Below are 16789 nucleotides of genomic sequence, written 5' to 3'. Positions count from 1 at the left end.
CCTCTGGCTTGTTTTCCATTTTTGGTCCTTGATTTGTTGTTCGATTTCGACAAATAAATCATGTTCCTACCCGCACGTCCTGTCCGGAGTGGTTTGCTGCATCTCGGGGGAACGAACTGCGCAGTAAGATGCGACCCAGTCGTGACAAATAACCACGTTTTACAGTCCGAACGTTAAGTATCTTGTCTTTGCGGTCTATTCGATTGAATATACGTCGAAAAGGATTCGCAAAGTTCCTTTCACCGGAACTAATGGGCCAAGCCCAACTCCTGAAAAACAACCCCAGACCATAATACCTCCACTGACCACTCTCTCTGTCAGTTTACATGGCTTACCACTTCGTGGCTGGGTTGCTGTTGTTCCCAAAATCTTCCATTTTCTTGGAATAAAGTTGAATTTGGAATATTTAGGTTGAAAATGATTTAGCAAATCATTGTATTCTGTTTTTATTTACGTTTTACACAACGTTACAACTTCACTGGTTTTTGGGGGGTTTTGTGCAACAACAATCTGCAAAAAAGCATCCGGGTCTCACCTCACTTTGGCCACCCGTCTTCTTTTAACGTCCCCCCCCCCCCCAGACTTTGACTTACTGCAGCTTTAAAATGCATTCTTGAGGTGTGTGTGTGACAAAGTGTGTGTGTGTGTGTGTGTGTGTGTGTGTTAAGGGGTTAACACTCCCAGCCGCAGCTTTGGCCCACTTCCCCGCCACAGTAGCCACACTTGCAAAGGGCCGTTGATGACGTCCGCTGTTGCTGCAGACCCAGGGCGCCCCCAAGCGGACGGCCGGGGACTTCCTGGTGGGTGCGCGCACAGGAGGAGGGATCAGTTCTCCGAGCTGGTGGGGCAGGACCGGGACAGGAGAGCGAACGGAGGGCTCTTCTGCGGCAAAGTAAGCGCGTATCCAGGGGCTTTATTCCCCGTTTCTAACCCCCCTTTTTGTTCTTCTTTCTCCGCGTCTGTGGAAATGAGGACATAATCCACGCGGGACCAGCTGCGCACAAACACTTCTGAAGTTGGAGAGAATTTGGGTGAGTGGCACTTTTACGCACAGAAATTTTCCGGGTGTTGTTGATAAATGGCTTTCGTCTCTCTTATCATCTTTACCACTCTTTTTTCTGTCTTTTCTAGAGTTGTGACTCTTCCAACTAAATTTAAACTAAGTTCTTTTCATGGCCTCTATTATCTCTTTTCTCCAAAGTTTGCATGTTTTTTTTTGTTTTTTTTACCTGTGCGGTCACTTTTCTGGCCTGGGCATTAAGTATTAAGAGTAGTGAACCATTTGCAGGCGCAACTTTTCTGTGTCTTTCCTAGTTTGTCCTCTAGAGGGAGCCACAGTTGGGCGCATTATTGCATGGGGATTGAAAAAGGTCCCTACAGAAAAATGCATGTGTTTTTTTTTAATACATTTGACATTAAGGAGAGGATTTTATTCATCAGATTAATAATTTCAACATTCTTTGGAAGGAAAATTATTTTTTCCTTTGAACTTGAAGAGCATTTTGTGAAATTTTGGGATATTTAGGGAGTTTTTGCCCCATGCACTTTTCACCGTCCAAAATGTATGTTAAGCTATATTCAATGGAGGCAAGTAGAGCAGAAGTGTCAGGCGGAAAAAACCTGTTTCTTTTTAGACCGCCCACAATCTCATCCATTGGCTCCGTATTGCCGTCAAAGATTAATGGAGGGCAACAGCTGACTAATCAGCCGCCGATGTGTGTAAATTGAACCAAAATGCTAATATTAGCATGCTAACAGTATGAATGTATGTACAAAATCGGTGGCACAGAAAATGCATGTGTACTTTTTTTAATATAAGATAATTTGACAATAAATAGATCATTTTATTCGTCATATTTTTGATTTAAACCTTCTTTAGAAGAAAGAGTATTTTTTCCTTTGAAGTTTTAAAAGCATTTTGTGAAATTTTAGGGCATTTAGGGAGTTTTTGCCCCATGCACTTTTCACCGTCCAAAATGTATGTTAAGCTATATTCAATGGAGGCAAGTCAAGCAGTAGTGCCAGGCGGAAAAAAAACTGTTTCTTTTTAGACCGCCCACAATCTCATCCATTAACTCCGTATTGCCGTCATTTATTGCTCAAAGATAAATGGAGGGCGACAGCTGACTAATTAGTTTAGCTCTGTTCATCCGGGGAAAACGCTAACATAATAGCGGGCTAGCTAGCAAATGAAACTGGTGGCTATTTTGTTTGAGTTTCAAAAAAGTGGCAAAAGCCTATATATACATACAAAACATTTATATATAACATATATGTATGTGTGGGAAAAATCACAGCACTACTTCATCTCTACAGAACTGTTTCATGAGGGGTTCCCTCAATCATCAGGAGATTTAAAATCTTTTAAATCTTTTGAATTTTAAATCCACAGACTATTGAGGAAAAACTTCATGAAACAGTTCTGTAGAGATGAAGTAGTCTTGTGATTTTTCCCACACATACATATACATATATATATATATATATATATATATATATATATATATATATGTATGTATATATATACATGTATATATGTATATGTATATATATATGTATATATGTGTATATATGTATATATATATGTATATATGTGTATATATATATATATATATATATATATATATATATATATATGCATATATATATATATATGCATATATATATGTAGATATATATATGTATATATATATATATATGTGTATATATATATATATATATGTATATATATATATATATATACATATATTTATATGTATGTATGTCAATCGTCAGGAGATTTAAAATCTTTAAAATCTTTTAAATTTTAAATCCACAGACTATTGAGGAAACTCTTCATGAAACAGTTCTGTAGAGATGAAGTAGTCTTGTGATTTTTTCCCACATATATATATATATATATATATATATATATATATATATATATATATATATATATAAAAGCATTTTTTCATCTCCGTTCTGTTTCTGCTTGTACGCGCTTTGTGTGTACGTGTTGACAAACAAGACAGCATGCAGATGGAAAAAAACTCTATATTTTTTAATGCCGTTTTAGTACCGTTTTAACTCATTACTGCCGGTATAGCGTACAAGCCTGGTGCCCTCACAAACGATCAGAGCGGCATAGCTCGGTTGGTAGAGTGGCCGTGCCAGCAACTTGAGGGTTGCAGGTTCGATTCCTGCCTCCGCCATCCTAGTCACTGCCGTTGTGTCCTTGGGCAAGACACTTTACCCACCTGCTCCCAGTGCCACCCACACTGCTTTAAATGTAACTTAGATATTGGGTTTCACTATGTGAAGCGCTTTGAGTCACTAGAGAAAAGCGCTATATAAATATAATTCACTTCACTTCACAGAAATCACAAAATCCCTTAACTTTAACGACCATATGGCTACGATAATAAACATTCCTTTAACATTGGCAAAGCAGTAGCTCACCAGAGGAGAGAAAGGAGCAGACAGCGGGGGAATGGGAGGGTATGTGCTCTTGGAAGAGGCGCCGCTGAACGCGCGTTAGTCTCTCATCACAATTAAAAAACTTGCCGGGGTACGGAGCGGGCTTTCTTAATCTCTTAAGAGCGAAAAAATGACTGGAAATTAAAGAATGAAAGGTTCGTACACAGAGGCATATCTAAAAGATCGTAAAAAACGAAAAAAAAAATTGGGTTCCAAATTACCATAGAATAAAAACGTGGTCATTTTCAGGGTGTGGTTTCCAGGTCTACACTATACTAGGAATATTTATGAACTAATAGGTTGTTTTTTTTAAACACAATACACATATGTTGTCAATATTCAGTGTTTTATCCTTCGAAGTTAATCATGTAAATCTTTACTTTTATGTACATCAGGGGTCAGCAACCTTTTTGAAAGCAAGAGCTACTTCTTGGGTACTGATTAATGCCAAGGGCTACCAGTTTGATACACACTTCAATAAATTGCCAGAAATAGCCAATTTGCTCAATTTACCTTTAATAAATAAATCTATATATATATTTTTTTTTTTAAAAATGGGTATTTTTGTCTGTCATTCCGTCGTACATTTTTTTTCCTTTTACGGAAAGTTTTTTGTAGAGAATAAATGATGAAAAAAAACACTTCATTGAATGGTTTAAAAGAGGAGAAAACAGGAAAAATATGAAAATGAAATTTTGAAACATAGTTTATCTTCAATTTCGACTCTTTAAAATTCAAAAGTCAACCGAAAAAACATAAATAGAAAAACTAGCTAATTCGAATCTTTTTGAAAAAAAAAATTAAAAAAAATAATTTATTAATTAGTCATTTTTCCTGATTAAGATTAATTTTAGAATATTGATGACATGTTTTAAATAGGTTAAAATCCAATCTGCACTTTGTTAGAATATATAACAAATTGGACCAAGCTATATTTCTAACAAAGACAAATCATTATTTCTTCTAGATTTTCCAGAACAAAATTTTTAAAAGAAATTCAAAAGACTTTGAAATAAGATTTAAATTTGATTCTACAGATTTTCTACATTTGCCAGAATATTTTTTTTTAATTTTAATCATATTAAGTTTGAGGAAATATTTCACAAATATTCTTCGTCGAAAAAACAGAAGTTAAAATGAAGAATTACATTAAAATGTATTTATTATTCTTTTGAAAAAAATAAAAATACTTGAACATTGATTTAAATTGTCAGGAAAGAAGAGGAAGGAATTTAAAAGGTAAAAAATGTGTTTAAAAATCCTAAAATCATTTTTAAGGTTGTATTTTTTCTCTAAAATTGTCTTTCTGAAAGTAATAAAAAGCAGAGTAAAAAAAAAAAAAGAATTTATTTAAACAAGTGAAGACCAAGTCTTTAAATTTTTTTGTTGGATTTTCAAATTCTATTTGAGTTTTGTCTCTTTTAGAATTAAAAATGTCGAGCAAAGCGAGACCAGCTTGCTAGTAAATAAATACAATATTATAAAATAGAGGCAGCTCACTGGTAAGTGCTGCTATTTCAATCAGTATAAAAATGTAAAATTCCATTCCGTTTTTAGCATTTATTGTGAGGTTTTGTATTAGTCTTCCTAAAAAAATAGACATTCCGGCCCCACAGACACATTTTTTTCTCTAATTTTGGCCCCCGATTTGACATTTTTTAACCACATGCTGACGCAAAATGAGATGTCGAGCTTGTTGACTGAACTACATTTTGTGGCAATTTGTGTGTGTCAGAGCGGCGAAGAAGAAGAAGAAAAAGAAGAAGAAGATGGAGGGCTTGAAGATCGTGGCACTGTGTTTTCTATTCGGGGCCCTGAGCAACGCCCAGGCCCCTGAGTGCAGCAGTAAGTACGGAACCCAAAACCCAAAGTTGGCACCTTGTGTAGTTTGTAAATTAAAAAAATAATACAAAGATTTGCAACCTAGTTAAGGTTGGGCCCAGCGGCGTTTCCGGGTGTTGTTGATAAATGGCTTTCGCTTTACATAGTAGAGTTTTAACTTGCACTTACAGATGTAGCGACACACTGACAGAGGTTTTCTGAAGTGTTCCAGAGCCCGTGTGGTGATATCCTTTACACACTGATGTCGCTTTTTGATGCAGTGCCACCTGACGGATTGAAGGTCACGGGCATTCAATGTTGGTTTTCGGCCTTTATCCAGATTCTCTGAACCTTTTGATGATATTACGGACCGTAGATGTTGAAATCCCCAAATTCCTTGCAGTGGAAACTGATTCAAGGCTTTAAGGTCGTGTACTGATTACAGCCCCACCCAATATTTCCCCCTTGTGGTGGAAAGTTATAACGACAATGGACTCGTCTGACCACAGAACACTTTTCCACTTTGCATCAGTCCATTCTAGATGAGCTCAGAAGCCGGCGGCGTTTCCGGGTGTTGTTGATAAATGGCTTTCGCCTTGCATAGTAGAGTTTTAACTTGCACTTACAGATGTAGCGACGAACTGTAGTTACTGACAGAGGTTTTCTGAAGTGTTCCTGAGCCCATGCGGTGATATCCTTTACACACTGATCTCGCTTTTTGATGCAGTACTGTCTGAGGGATCGAAGGTCACGGGCATTCAATATTGGTTTCCGGCCTTGCCGCTTACGTGGAGTGATTTCCCCAGATTCTCTGAACCTTTTGATGATATTACGGACTGTAGATGGTGAAATCCCCAAATTCCTTGCAGTAGAAACTGATTCAAGGCTTTAAGGTCGTGTACTGATTACGGCTCCACCCAATATTTCCCCCTTGTGGTGGAAAGTTATAACGACAATGGACTCGTCTGACCACAGAACACTTTTCCACTTTGCATCAGTCCATCCTAGATGAGCTCAGAAGCCAGCGGCGTTTCCGGGTGTTGTTGATAAATGGCTTTCGCCTTGCATAGTAGTTTTAACTTGCACTTACAGATGTAGCAACGAACTGTAGTTACTGACAGAAGTTTTCTGAAGTGTTCCTGAGCCCATGCGGTGATATCCTTTACACACTGATCTCGCTTTTTGATGCAGTACTGTCTGACGGATCCAAGGTCACGGGCATTCAATGTTGGTTTTGGGCCTTGCCGCTTACGTGCAGTGATTTCTCAAGATTCTCTGAACCTTTTGATGATATTACGGACTGTAGATGGTGAAATCCCCAAATTTCTTGCAGTAGAAACTGACTCAAGGCTTTAAGGTCAGGTACTGATCATGGCTCGACCCAATATTTCCCTCTTGTGGTGGAAAATTATGATGACAGTGGACTCATTTGACCACAGAACACTTTTACGTGTTGCATCAGTCCATCCTCGATGAGCTCAGGCCCAGCGAAGCCGGCGGCGTCTCCGGGTGTTGTTGATAAATGGCTGTCGCCTTGCATAGTAGAGTTTTAACTTGCACTTACATATGCAGCGACCAACTGTAGTTACTTACAGTTGTTTTATGAAGTGTTCCTGAGCCCATGTGGTGATATCCTTTACACACTGATGTCGCTTTTTGATGCTACCCGCCTGTGGGGGTCCACGGACACGAGCATTCAATGTCAAGTGCATTGATTTCTTCAGATTCTCTGATTATTTTGATGATATTACAGGCCGTAGATGGCAAAATCCCGAAATTCCTCGCAGCAGCTGGTTGAGAAATGTCCTTCTCAAACAATTTCCTTTGAGGTGACCCTCGTCCTGGTTTGTGAATGACTGAGCATTTCACGAAAGCTGCTTTTTACACCCCATCACGGCATCCCACCTGTTCCCAATAAGCACCCGTGGGATGTTCCGAATAAGCGCTTGATGAGCATTCCCCAATTTTCTCAGTCTTTTTTGCCACTCGTGCCAGCTTTTTTGAAACATGTCGCAGGCATCAAACACCAAATGAGCTACTATTTACACAAAATAACAAGGTTTTCCAGTTCGAACGTTAAATATCTATTCAATTGAATAGACGGATCCCTCAGGCGGTACTGCATCATAAATCGACATCCGTGTGTAAAGGATATCACCACATTGACTCAGGAACACTTCAGAAAACCTCTGTCGGTAACTACAGTGTGTCGCGACATCTGTAAGCGCAGGTTAAAACTCTACTATGGAAAGCGAAAGCCATTTATCAACTACACCCGGAAACGCTGCTGGGCCCAATAGAATATAGGTTGAAAAGAATTTGCAAATCTTTTTTTTTGTTTGTTTTTATTTACTATTTACACACAACGTGCCACCTTTACTGGTTTTGGGGCTTGTGCACCTCATCATGGTTGAATCAAACATCCTCGTTGTGTAGTCAACAACGCAACACACTTTTCTTTAACCCCCCCCCCCAGAGAAGAGAGAGTGTCCCATTGACGTGTACTTCACCATCGACACGTCAGAGACCATCGCCCTGCAGGAGACACCACCCGGATCCCTCGTGGAGAGCCTCAAGGTCATTCTATTAACGTTTTAGTAACATTTGTGGTAGTACTCGTCCATCCCAGTTCCGGCCAACATGTTCACATTATTATTATTATTATTATTAGCATGGAACAAAAAGGTTTACTTACCCAGATGAGGCAATTCCTGAAGGAAATGCGTGGAACTTCCTTGTTTATCTTGTTACCATGGTTTCGCATTTGTTCCACCTGCTCTGCTTTTTGACGCGCACTTGTGGTAATTGCTTACTTCAGTATTTAAGCCTGCCTGTCTGTTTTTGTACCAGTGTTGTTTGTTTTTATATTAGATCAAGCTCTTACCTGGACTGGTCTTCTTGCATCTTGGGGTGGACAAAACCGCGCATCAATAATATTTGAATGGTTTTAAACAGTTGAAAAATGTTGAAATTTGTTGGTTGAATGGTTTTAAACAGTTGAAAAATGTGGAAATGGTGGAATTTTGAAAAATGGCTAAATCATTTTGAATAGAGAAAAAATGTCCTGGAAAACCAGGAATTCTGGCAAATCTGGAAATTTGGGGGATTTTTCAAGGGAAATGCGGCAATTCCCAAACAGGCTGAACAGTTTGACGTTGGAACGGTTTGAATCGGGTGAAAAATGTGAAAGTTAGAAAGCGCCAAAATCTGCAGAAGAAGAATAAGTAGGATAAATAGATGAATTTTGGTGTAGAAAAGCACACATTTATCCAGAAATTACGTTACGACAAATGATGTTGCGCTTTATTGTCCGTGCAGACCTTCAGTGAGCGCTTTGCCGAACGGTTAGAGGACGCCGAACTTCAAGGCACCGTGCGAATCAACTGGAATATCGGCGGACTGCACTTCTCCCAGACACAGCAGGTGTTCAGCCGCATGGGCTCCAAGAACGATTTCATCAACGTAAGTCACACTCATACACGCCTTCACACATGCATGATATCAGAAATGGGTTTTTTTTATCAAACAATAATACGGAAAACGAATGAATTCACAAAAATGATATCAAACACTGGTTTGAATTAATCAATTATACTGTAAATTAATGAATTCAGGATAAATGATATCAGACACTGTAGTTTTCTTAAACAGTAATACTACATATCAAATAATGTAAAATAAATGATATCAGACACTGGTTTGAATTAAACAATAACACTGTAAATTAAGGAATTCAGGATCAATGATATCAAACCTGTTTTTTTTATCAACGATACCTAAAATTTTATGAATTCACCATAAATTATATCAGACACTGGTTTGTAGTAATCAATAAAACTGTAAGTTAATGAATTCAAAATAAATGATATCAGACACTGGTTTGTAGTAATCAATAAATCTGTAAATTAATGAATTCACAAAAATGATATCAAACACGGGTTTGAATTAATCAAGTATATTGTAAATTAATGAATTCAGGATAAATGATATCAGACACTGTAGTTTTCTTAAACAATAATACTACACATCAATTATTGTAAAATAAATGATATCAGACACTAGTTTGAATTAAACAATAATACTGTAAATTAAGGAATTCAAGATAAATGATATCAGACCTTGTTTTTTTATCAATGATACTGAAAATTTAAGAATTCACAATAAATGATACCAGACACTGGTTTGTAGTAATCAATAAAACTGTAAATAAATGAATTCACAATAAATGATATCAACACTGGTTTGTAGTAATCAATAATACTGTAATTAAATAAATTCAGGACAAACAATATCAGACACTGTAGTTTTCACTAAACAATAATACTAAATATCAATGGATTCACAAACATTGATATCAGACACTGGTTTGAATTCGTCAATTATACTGTAAATTAATGAATTCAGGATAAACGATATCAGACACTGTAGCTTTCATCAAACAATAATTCTAAATACCAATTAATTTACTGGTACAATAAAGGATATCAGACACTGGTTTGAATTAATCATAAATACTGTAAATTTCATGAATTCGGCATAAATTATATCAGACATTGTTTTTTTAATCAAACAATAATACGGAAAATGAATGAATTCACAAAAATGGTATCAAACACTGGTTTGAATTAAACAATAATACTGTAAATGATTGAATTCAGGATAAACCATATCAGACCTTGGTTTTCATCAAACAATGATACTGAAAATGTTTGCATTCACAATAAATGATATCAGACAGTGGTTTTTAGTAATAAATAATACTTTAAATTGACGAATTCACAATAAATGATATCAGGCACTGGTTTGTAGTAATCAATGATACTGTAAATAAATGAATTCAGGATAAACGATATCAGACAGTGTAGCTTTCATTTAACAATAATACTAAATATCAATGGATTCACAAAAATTGATATCAGACACTGGTTTGAATTAATCAATTACACTGTAAATTAATGAATTCAGGATAAACGATATCAGACACTGTAGTTTTCATTAAACAATAATAGTAAATATCAATTAATTTGAAATAAATAATATTAGACACTGGTTTGAATTAAACAATAATACTGTAAATTAAGGAATTCATTATAAATTATATCAGACATTGTTTTTTTATCAAACAATAATGCGGGAAATTAATGAATTCACAAAAGTACTATTAAACACTGGTTTGATTTAAACAATAATACTGTATATGATTGATTTCAAGATAAATTATGTCAGACCTTGTTTTTCATCCAACAATGATACTGAAAATGTATGCATTCACAAGAAATGATATCAGACACTGGTTTGTAGTAATCAATAATATTGTAAATTAATGAAATCAAAATAAATTATATCAGACACTGGTTTGTGGTAATCAATAATACTGTGAATAAATGAATTCAGGATAAACAATATCAGACACTGTTGTTTTCATTAAACAATAATACTAAATATCAATGAGTTCACAATAATTCATATCAGACACTGGTTTGACTTAATCAATAATACGGTAAATTAATTAATTCGAGATAAATTATATCAGACATTGTTTTTCCTTAAAAAATATTATTGTAAATTAATTATTTGACAAGAATTGATATCAGACACTGGTTTGAATTAATCAATAATACTGTAATTCAATGAATTCAGGATTGATGATATCAGACAATTGTTTTTATCAAACAATAATACTGAAAATGAACAAATTCACAAAAATGATATCAAACACTGGTTTGAATTAAACAATAATACTGTAAATTAATGAATTCAGGATAAATAATATCAGACACTGGTTTGAATTAATCAATAATACTGTAAATAATTAATTTACAATAAATGATATCAGACACTGGTTTGTGGTCATCAATAATACTGTAAATGAATGAATCCAGGATAATTAATAACAGACGCTGAGATTCTCTATATACTATTTATACCCTATAGACAACATTTTCTTATACCGCGTCTTAAACAGGTTGGTACAAACTTTTAGTACCTTGCACAGTCTGTTCCATGACTGTACTGATACGGTCAAGGTTTTAACTCATGCTTTAAATCATCCATCCATCCATTTTCTACTGCTTGTCCCTTAAACATTTTCAAATGCCTCTTTCGAGAAAATATCAGTCCCTCGCCAAGAAATCACACGAGAGGTTGTCCATAAAAATATTGGTTGCTGTGTAACATTTTATGTTGAATTGCTGACCCTGGATTTGTAAGAACCTGGTGGTCCCCTTAACTCTTTCTAGGGTGTCAGGGGAATCCGTTACCTCGGGAAGGGCACCTACACGGACTGCGCCCTCACCAACATGACCCAGGAAATGCGACGCTCGCCCTTCTACCCCAACGCTCTGAGGTTTGCCGTGGTCATCACCGACGGCCACGTGACCGGCAACCCCTGCGGGGGCATCAAAGTGGCGGCGGAAAGGGCTCGGGACGAGGGCATCCGCATTTTTGTGGTGGCGGCTTCCAAGAACATCGACGAGACGGGACTCCGGGAGATTGCTAACACTCCGGCGACAGTCTACAGGAGGGACTTCATGGCTGTGGACTTGAGCTCGGGCAGAGCTGTGATCCAGACGGACACCATCGACCGCATCATTAAGACCATGGTAACTAACACAAACCCACAGTCACGATTCCCGCCTGTAGCCTCCCTCCCTAATTACACTCCGTCTTTTGTCTTTCGACAGAAACATTTATCATACATAGAGGTAAGTCAAACAAAACCAAAGACACGGATTTCCAGAACGCTTCCCTAACTGTTCCCTTCACGTCCAATACCAAAGTGCTACAAAGTGTCCTGCCTCGAAACAGCCGGTCCACTCGGTCCAAAAGGCCACAGAGGACAGAAAGTGAGATCTACCTACGTTTACTTACCATGCTCCTCAACTTATGTCACTTTCATGCGCATGCACCCATTCATCGGTCTTCTTTTTCACCGCAGGGTGCCAAAGGAGACAATGGTGACCCAGGTCCGAAAGGACAGAGAGGTCGTCCAGGTGACCCAGGTATTGAAGGACCCATCGGTCAGCCCGGTATTAAAGTAAGACACCAATCTTATACATCCCAATATTTCTTTGTGATATGAAAACTGTATCTCTGATTCGCTCTCTTTCTTAACCCGTGTAGGGAGAGTCGGGTCTTAAAGGCGACAAGGTCAGTCCTGACATGTTATCATAGTCAATTACTACGAAGGCGATCCGAGAAATACTGGATAAATGTCTGTAGCAAATTGGTAAACGAAGGATTATCGTACCCCAATGACCATGAATGGCTTGTTTCTTTACAGGGAGAGCTGGGCACTCAAGGGAAAAAGGTACGTCTTACTTTCTTTTGGATGATATCCTTTTGACACCTTTAGTCTCCCTTCCGTTGTGGATTGTTCAGATTCGTTTTCCCACTTGCCTCTTTCCTTTATCATCAGGGTGTAGCCGGTATCGCAGGGCGCAATGGGACAGACGGACAGAAAGTAAGCGATCCGCAACAGTTGGTAGTAACTGCATCTTTGTTTAGTCCATTTTCTGATTGTCCTACCGCCTTTCCTTACAGGGTAAAATCGGACGGATCGGTGCTCCTGGCTGCAAAGGAGACTCAGGCGACAGAGTACGACCGCATTACCAATGACACCTTGCAGACCGAAGGTGGTATGGCCTCCTAAAATGTGTGGTTTGACACCTGCAGGGTTCGGATGGTCACCCTGGAGACGTTGGTGAATATGGTCTTCCTGGAACTGCTGGAGATAAGGTAATACAACGGCGGAAATTGAATCCCCGTGCCGACTACTTATTGTGATTATTTGTTTGTTTCTAGGGAGATCCGGGACGTCCAGGAAGATCTGGTCCTTCTGGCCCTCCTGGTGAAGGTGGACCAAAGGTAATAAACCAAATAGCTGGCACAGGAAATGACTTATGATGTTTTTTGTGGTTCGACTATCCGGCCTGGTCCTGATCTTCAGCTCTCACTGGATCGGTTCACAGCCGAGTGTGAAACGACTAGGATGAGAATCAGCACCTCCAAGTCCGAGTCCATGGTTCTCGCCCGGAAAAGGGTGGAGTGCCATCTCCGGGTTGGGGAGGAGACCCTGCCCCAAGTGGGGCAGTTCAAGTACCTCGGAGTCTTGTTCACAAGTGCGGGAAAAGTGGATCTTGGGGTCGACAGGCGGATCTGTGCGGCGTCTTCAGTAATGCGGACGTTGTACCGATCCGTTGTGGTGAAGAAGGAGCTGAGCCGGAAGGCAAAGCTCTCAATTTAGCGGTCGATCTACGTTCCCATCCTCACCTATGGTCATGAGCTTTGGGTCATGACTAAAAGGATAAGATCACGGGTACAAGCGGCCCAAATGAGTTTCCAGGTCTCTCCCTTAGAGATAGGGTGAGAAGCTCTGCCATCCGGGAGGAACTCAAAGTAAAGCCGCTGCTCCTCCACATGGAGAGGAGCCAGATGAGGTGGTTCGGGCATCTGGTTAGGATGCCACCCAAACCTCTCCCTAGGGAGGTGTTTAGGGCACGTCCAACCAGTAGGAGGCCACGGGGAAGACCCAGGACACGTTAGGGAGCCTATGTCTCCCGGCTGGCCTGGGAACGCCTCGGGAGGTGCTGGAGGAAGTGGCTGGGGAGAGGGAAGTCTGGGCTCGGATAAGTGAAAGAAGGTGGATGGATGTTATTTGTGGTAAAACCTTGTCCACAATGTCCACAGGGAGAAAGGGGAAGTTCTGGATCACCTGGCCAACCTGGACAGAAAGGAACTGCTGTAAGACTACCAAACACTACCAAAACATAAGTAATTCATTTCCTCTTTTAAACCAATGTATATTTTCTAGGGTACTCCTGGACTTCCTGGGAATAGAGGAGAGCCAGTAAGACCGTCCAATCCACTAGTTTGGTTTATTTCCCCGTCTCTGCGTTGGTTAAAGGTTTGAACCGGTTCTTGTCTTCTAGGGAAGGCGAGGAGATTATGGAACCAAAGGCGCTCAAGGACCAGATGGGCCTAACGGAGAAAAGGTTTGACATTAACGACAAGACGTTAAGGCTGCTTTCACACATGCAACATTTGATCCATTTCAGTCAACGATTGTTTACTTTACACTTTGGGGCAGTCTGTTTATTCAGGTGTGCACATCAAGGCCAACTTTTCTTCATGTGTTTATTGGCAACGTTCCATTACCCAAACCTCCTTTTTGTGTGCATACAACCAATAAGATAAATGAGTTCATTGAAATTGAACCTGGGTCCAGCTGTAAACCCCATAAACTGATTCGAACCAGTGACTTCAAAGGAGTAAATTGTTCAACTGGATATTGGTCGTGCTCTATCCTTAGGGTGAAATGGGCTCAGAAGGCCTGAGGGGGCTTCCAGGCGAATCAGGAAACAAAGGATCAAAGGTGAGAGGACCTGGATTATTTCTCAGCTTCCTTTTCATTTCTTTCATGCATATTGTAACTTTCTGTTATCCGAACAGGGCGACAATGGTCTTCCAGGTCCAAGAGGACCACCAGGAATCCCAGGAGAGGCTGGACGCAATGTGAGTCAAAGGTCTTATTTGGGTACGTCACAAAAACCTCAACTTTGGAGATATACTGTGGGTTTTTATCATAGGGTACAAGAGGTGATGCTGGCGATGCTGGACCAAGAGGAGATCCAGGATCAGTTGGACCTAAGGTGGATCTCTATCCGTCTTTAACTCGTGATGTCGTCAATTGTAGTGTTTTGACTGTTTCCTCCACATCTGTTCAGGGAGACCCTGGAAGACCTGGTTTCAGCTATCCTGGACCAAGGGGATCATCGGTACTAAAAACTGGCATGCATTTAAACATAAACGTGGAAGCGCCTAACAACATATTTCTATAGGGTGAAAGAGGAGAGAAGGGAAACCGTGGACCTCGTGGCAGTAGAGGGGACTGCGGTCCGAAGGGTGAGCCTGGAACTAAAGGACCCTCAGGAGAGGCCGTGAGTTTCACTTCCGAGTTCATTGTGGGAACTTAAAGGATTTACACATTGTTAACGTTTCCCCTTTAAATAATAGGGTGAACCAGGACCTAATGGAGAGCCTGGAACCCGTGGACCCAGAGGAGACGCTGGGCGCGATGTAAGTAGACAGAAACGGTATTGAAAGGATCTTTGACAGCCCAAATGGAGACTGGGAGAAGTGTCTGGTTGGACTGAGCAGGCAATAAGTTATCCTGTCTTTTTCAGGGGGACCCGGGTCATGAAGGAGATCCTGGCCTCACAGTAAGAATGTTTATCCACTGGCTCGTCCCGATATCAGATAAAAGGCTTGATTTATGTAACGAGCGTTTCTTCCTGCAGGAATGTGATGTCATGAGCTACATCAGGGAAACATGCGGCTGCTGTGGTGAGCCATCCGGGATCTCGTGGGGAACATCCCATGGAGTGTCACGTCCTCAAGGTCTTCCTTTTCTGCCCGCAGATTGTGAGAAGCGGTGCGGCGCTTTGGACATCGTGTTCGTCATCGACAGCTCCGAGTCCGTGGGCCTGACCAACTTCACCCTGGAGAAGAACTTTGTCATCAACACCATCAACCGACTGGGATCTCTCGCCAAGGACCCCCAGTCGGAAACAGGTAGAGTCGCAAAGGCCTGGGCAAGCAAGTGTTTTGTCCCAAAACGTTTGGTTTGATTTCAGGCACAAGAGTGGGAGTGGTTCAGTACAGTCACAGCGGAACGTTCCAGGCCATCCGACTCGATGACCCCAAGATTGATTCGCTTTCCTCATTCAAGGTCCCACACACACACAGTAGTTTGCAATTCCATGTATTCCTTGGCTTTTTATCATGCTTTGGATTGGGATTCATCACAGCAGACTTTATTATCGCTAACAAACTGTACAAGGTCTTCTGTCGTTAGGATACCGACTGCTGGGATGTTCATATATTCCCATTTAGATGAAGAATGGCTCATAATACTCACGAAGAAAAGGGTTTGGGCGGTGGGCGGGGGGAGCAAGCGTCTTTTTGTGTCGTCCTCGTTAGTTTCGGGTCCTAAATGAGTGTACCAACTCATCGGAATACCTACTCAGACTTCTTATGTCCAGGTGAGAAGCATGATTTATTATTTAGAAGAAACTTCCAGGGAGATGGGAAGCGAGGAAGCAGCAGACCACTCGATGGCGTGAACATTGGTACACACGGTAGTGATTACGGCGCCGCTATTAATTGTTTGTCTGCGTTAGCGCTTGTGATAACAGTATCACTAGTACTTGGTTAATATTGTTGGCGGTTTTTGAATGGTTATTTATCGGGTTTTATGGGAGAAATAGAGGAGCTCTTACTGGCTTTGCAGTAAGCAGACTAATTTTTGTCCCGATACCAGTATTTTGGGAAAGGTACCAAAATGTATTTCGGTACTTTTTGGTACTTTTCTGAATAAAGGGGACCACAAAAAATGTCATTATTAGCTTGATTTGAAAAAAAAAAATCTTTGGGTACATTAAACAAATGTTTCTAATTGCAAGTGTGTTATCTGTCATATTCAGGAACTTATTTCCGGAGTTCATAAACATAA

The 16789-nt window shown here is 39.8% G+C and overlaps 1 protein-coding gene across 1 annotated transcript in view; it reads left to right on the top strand.

Annotated features, from left to right (window-relative positions):
• Window positions 1–820: 820 nt before the first annotated feature.
• Window positions 821–16789, top strand: part of col6a2 (collagen, type VI, alpha 2) — a 37492-nt gene continuing 21523 nt past the window's right edge. Inside the window, exons 1-27 of the mRNA XM_061890700.1 lie at window positions 821–1031; window positions 5192–5301; window positions 7754–7854; window positions 8596–8739; window positions 11517–11879; window positions 11961–11981; window positions 12057–12122; window positions 12215–12313; window positions 12400–12426; window positions 12560–12586; window positions 12695–12739; window positions 12820–12873; window positions 12952–13014; window positions 13081–13143; window positions 13966–14019; window positions 14090–14125; window positions 14208–14270; window positions 14588–14650; window positions 14728–14790; window positions 14865–14927; window positions 15003–15053; window positions 15117–15215; window positions 15292–15354; window positions 15462–15497; window positions 15576–15621; window positions 15697–15849; window positions 15912–16006. Of these exons, the coding sequence (XP_061746684.1) occupies window positions 5226–5301; window positions 7754–7854; window positions 8596–8739; window positions 11517–11879; window positions 11961–11981; window positions 12057–12122; window positions 12215–12313; window positions 12400–12426; window positions 12560–12586; window positions 12695–12739; window positions 12820–12873; window positions 12952–13014; window positions 13081–13143; window positions 13966–14019; window positions 14090–14125; window positions 14208–14270; window positions 14588–14650; window positions 14728–14790; window positions 14865–14927; window positions 15003–15053; window positions 15117–15215; window positions 15292–15354; window positions 15462–15497; window positions 15576–15621; window positions 15697–15849; window positions 15912–16006 (2034 nt within the window). The 5' untranslated portion in view covers window positions 821–1031; window positions 5192–5225. The remainder of the gene's footprint in view (window positions 1032–5191; window positions 5302–7753; window positions 7855–8595; window positions 8740–11516; window positions 11880–11960; window positions 11982–12056; window positions 12123–12214; window positions 12314–12399; window positions 12427–12559; window positions 12587–12694; window positions 12740–12819; window positions 12874–12951; window positions 13015–13080; window positions 13144–13965; window positions 14020–14089; window positions 14126–14207; window positions 14271–14587; window positions 14651–14727; window positions 14791–14864; window positions 14928–15002; window positions 15054–15116; window positions 15216–15291; window positions 15355–15461; window positions 15498–15575; window positions 15622–15696; window positions 15850–15911; window positions 16007–16789) is intronic.

This window comes from Nerophis ophidion, linkage group LG28 (genome assembly GCF_033978795.1).
Source record: "Nerophis ophidion isolate RoL-2023_Sa linkage group LG28, RoL_Noph_v1.0, whole genome shotgun sequence".
Lineage (NCBI taxonomy): Eukaryota > Metazoa > Chordata > Actinopteri > Syngnathiformes > Syngnathidae > Nerophis > Nerophis ophidion.
The sequence above is the reverse complement of the archived record's forward strand: the minus strand, read 5'-3'. Positions and strand labels throughout refer to the sequence as shown.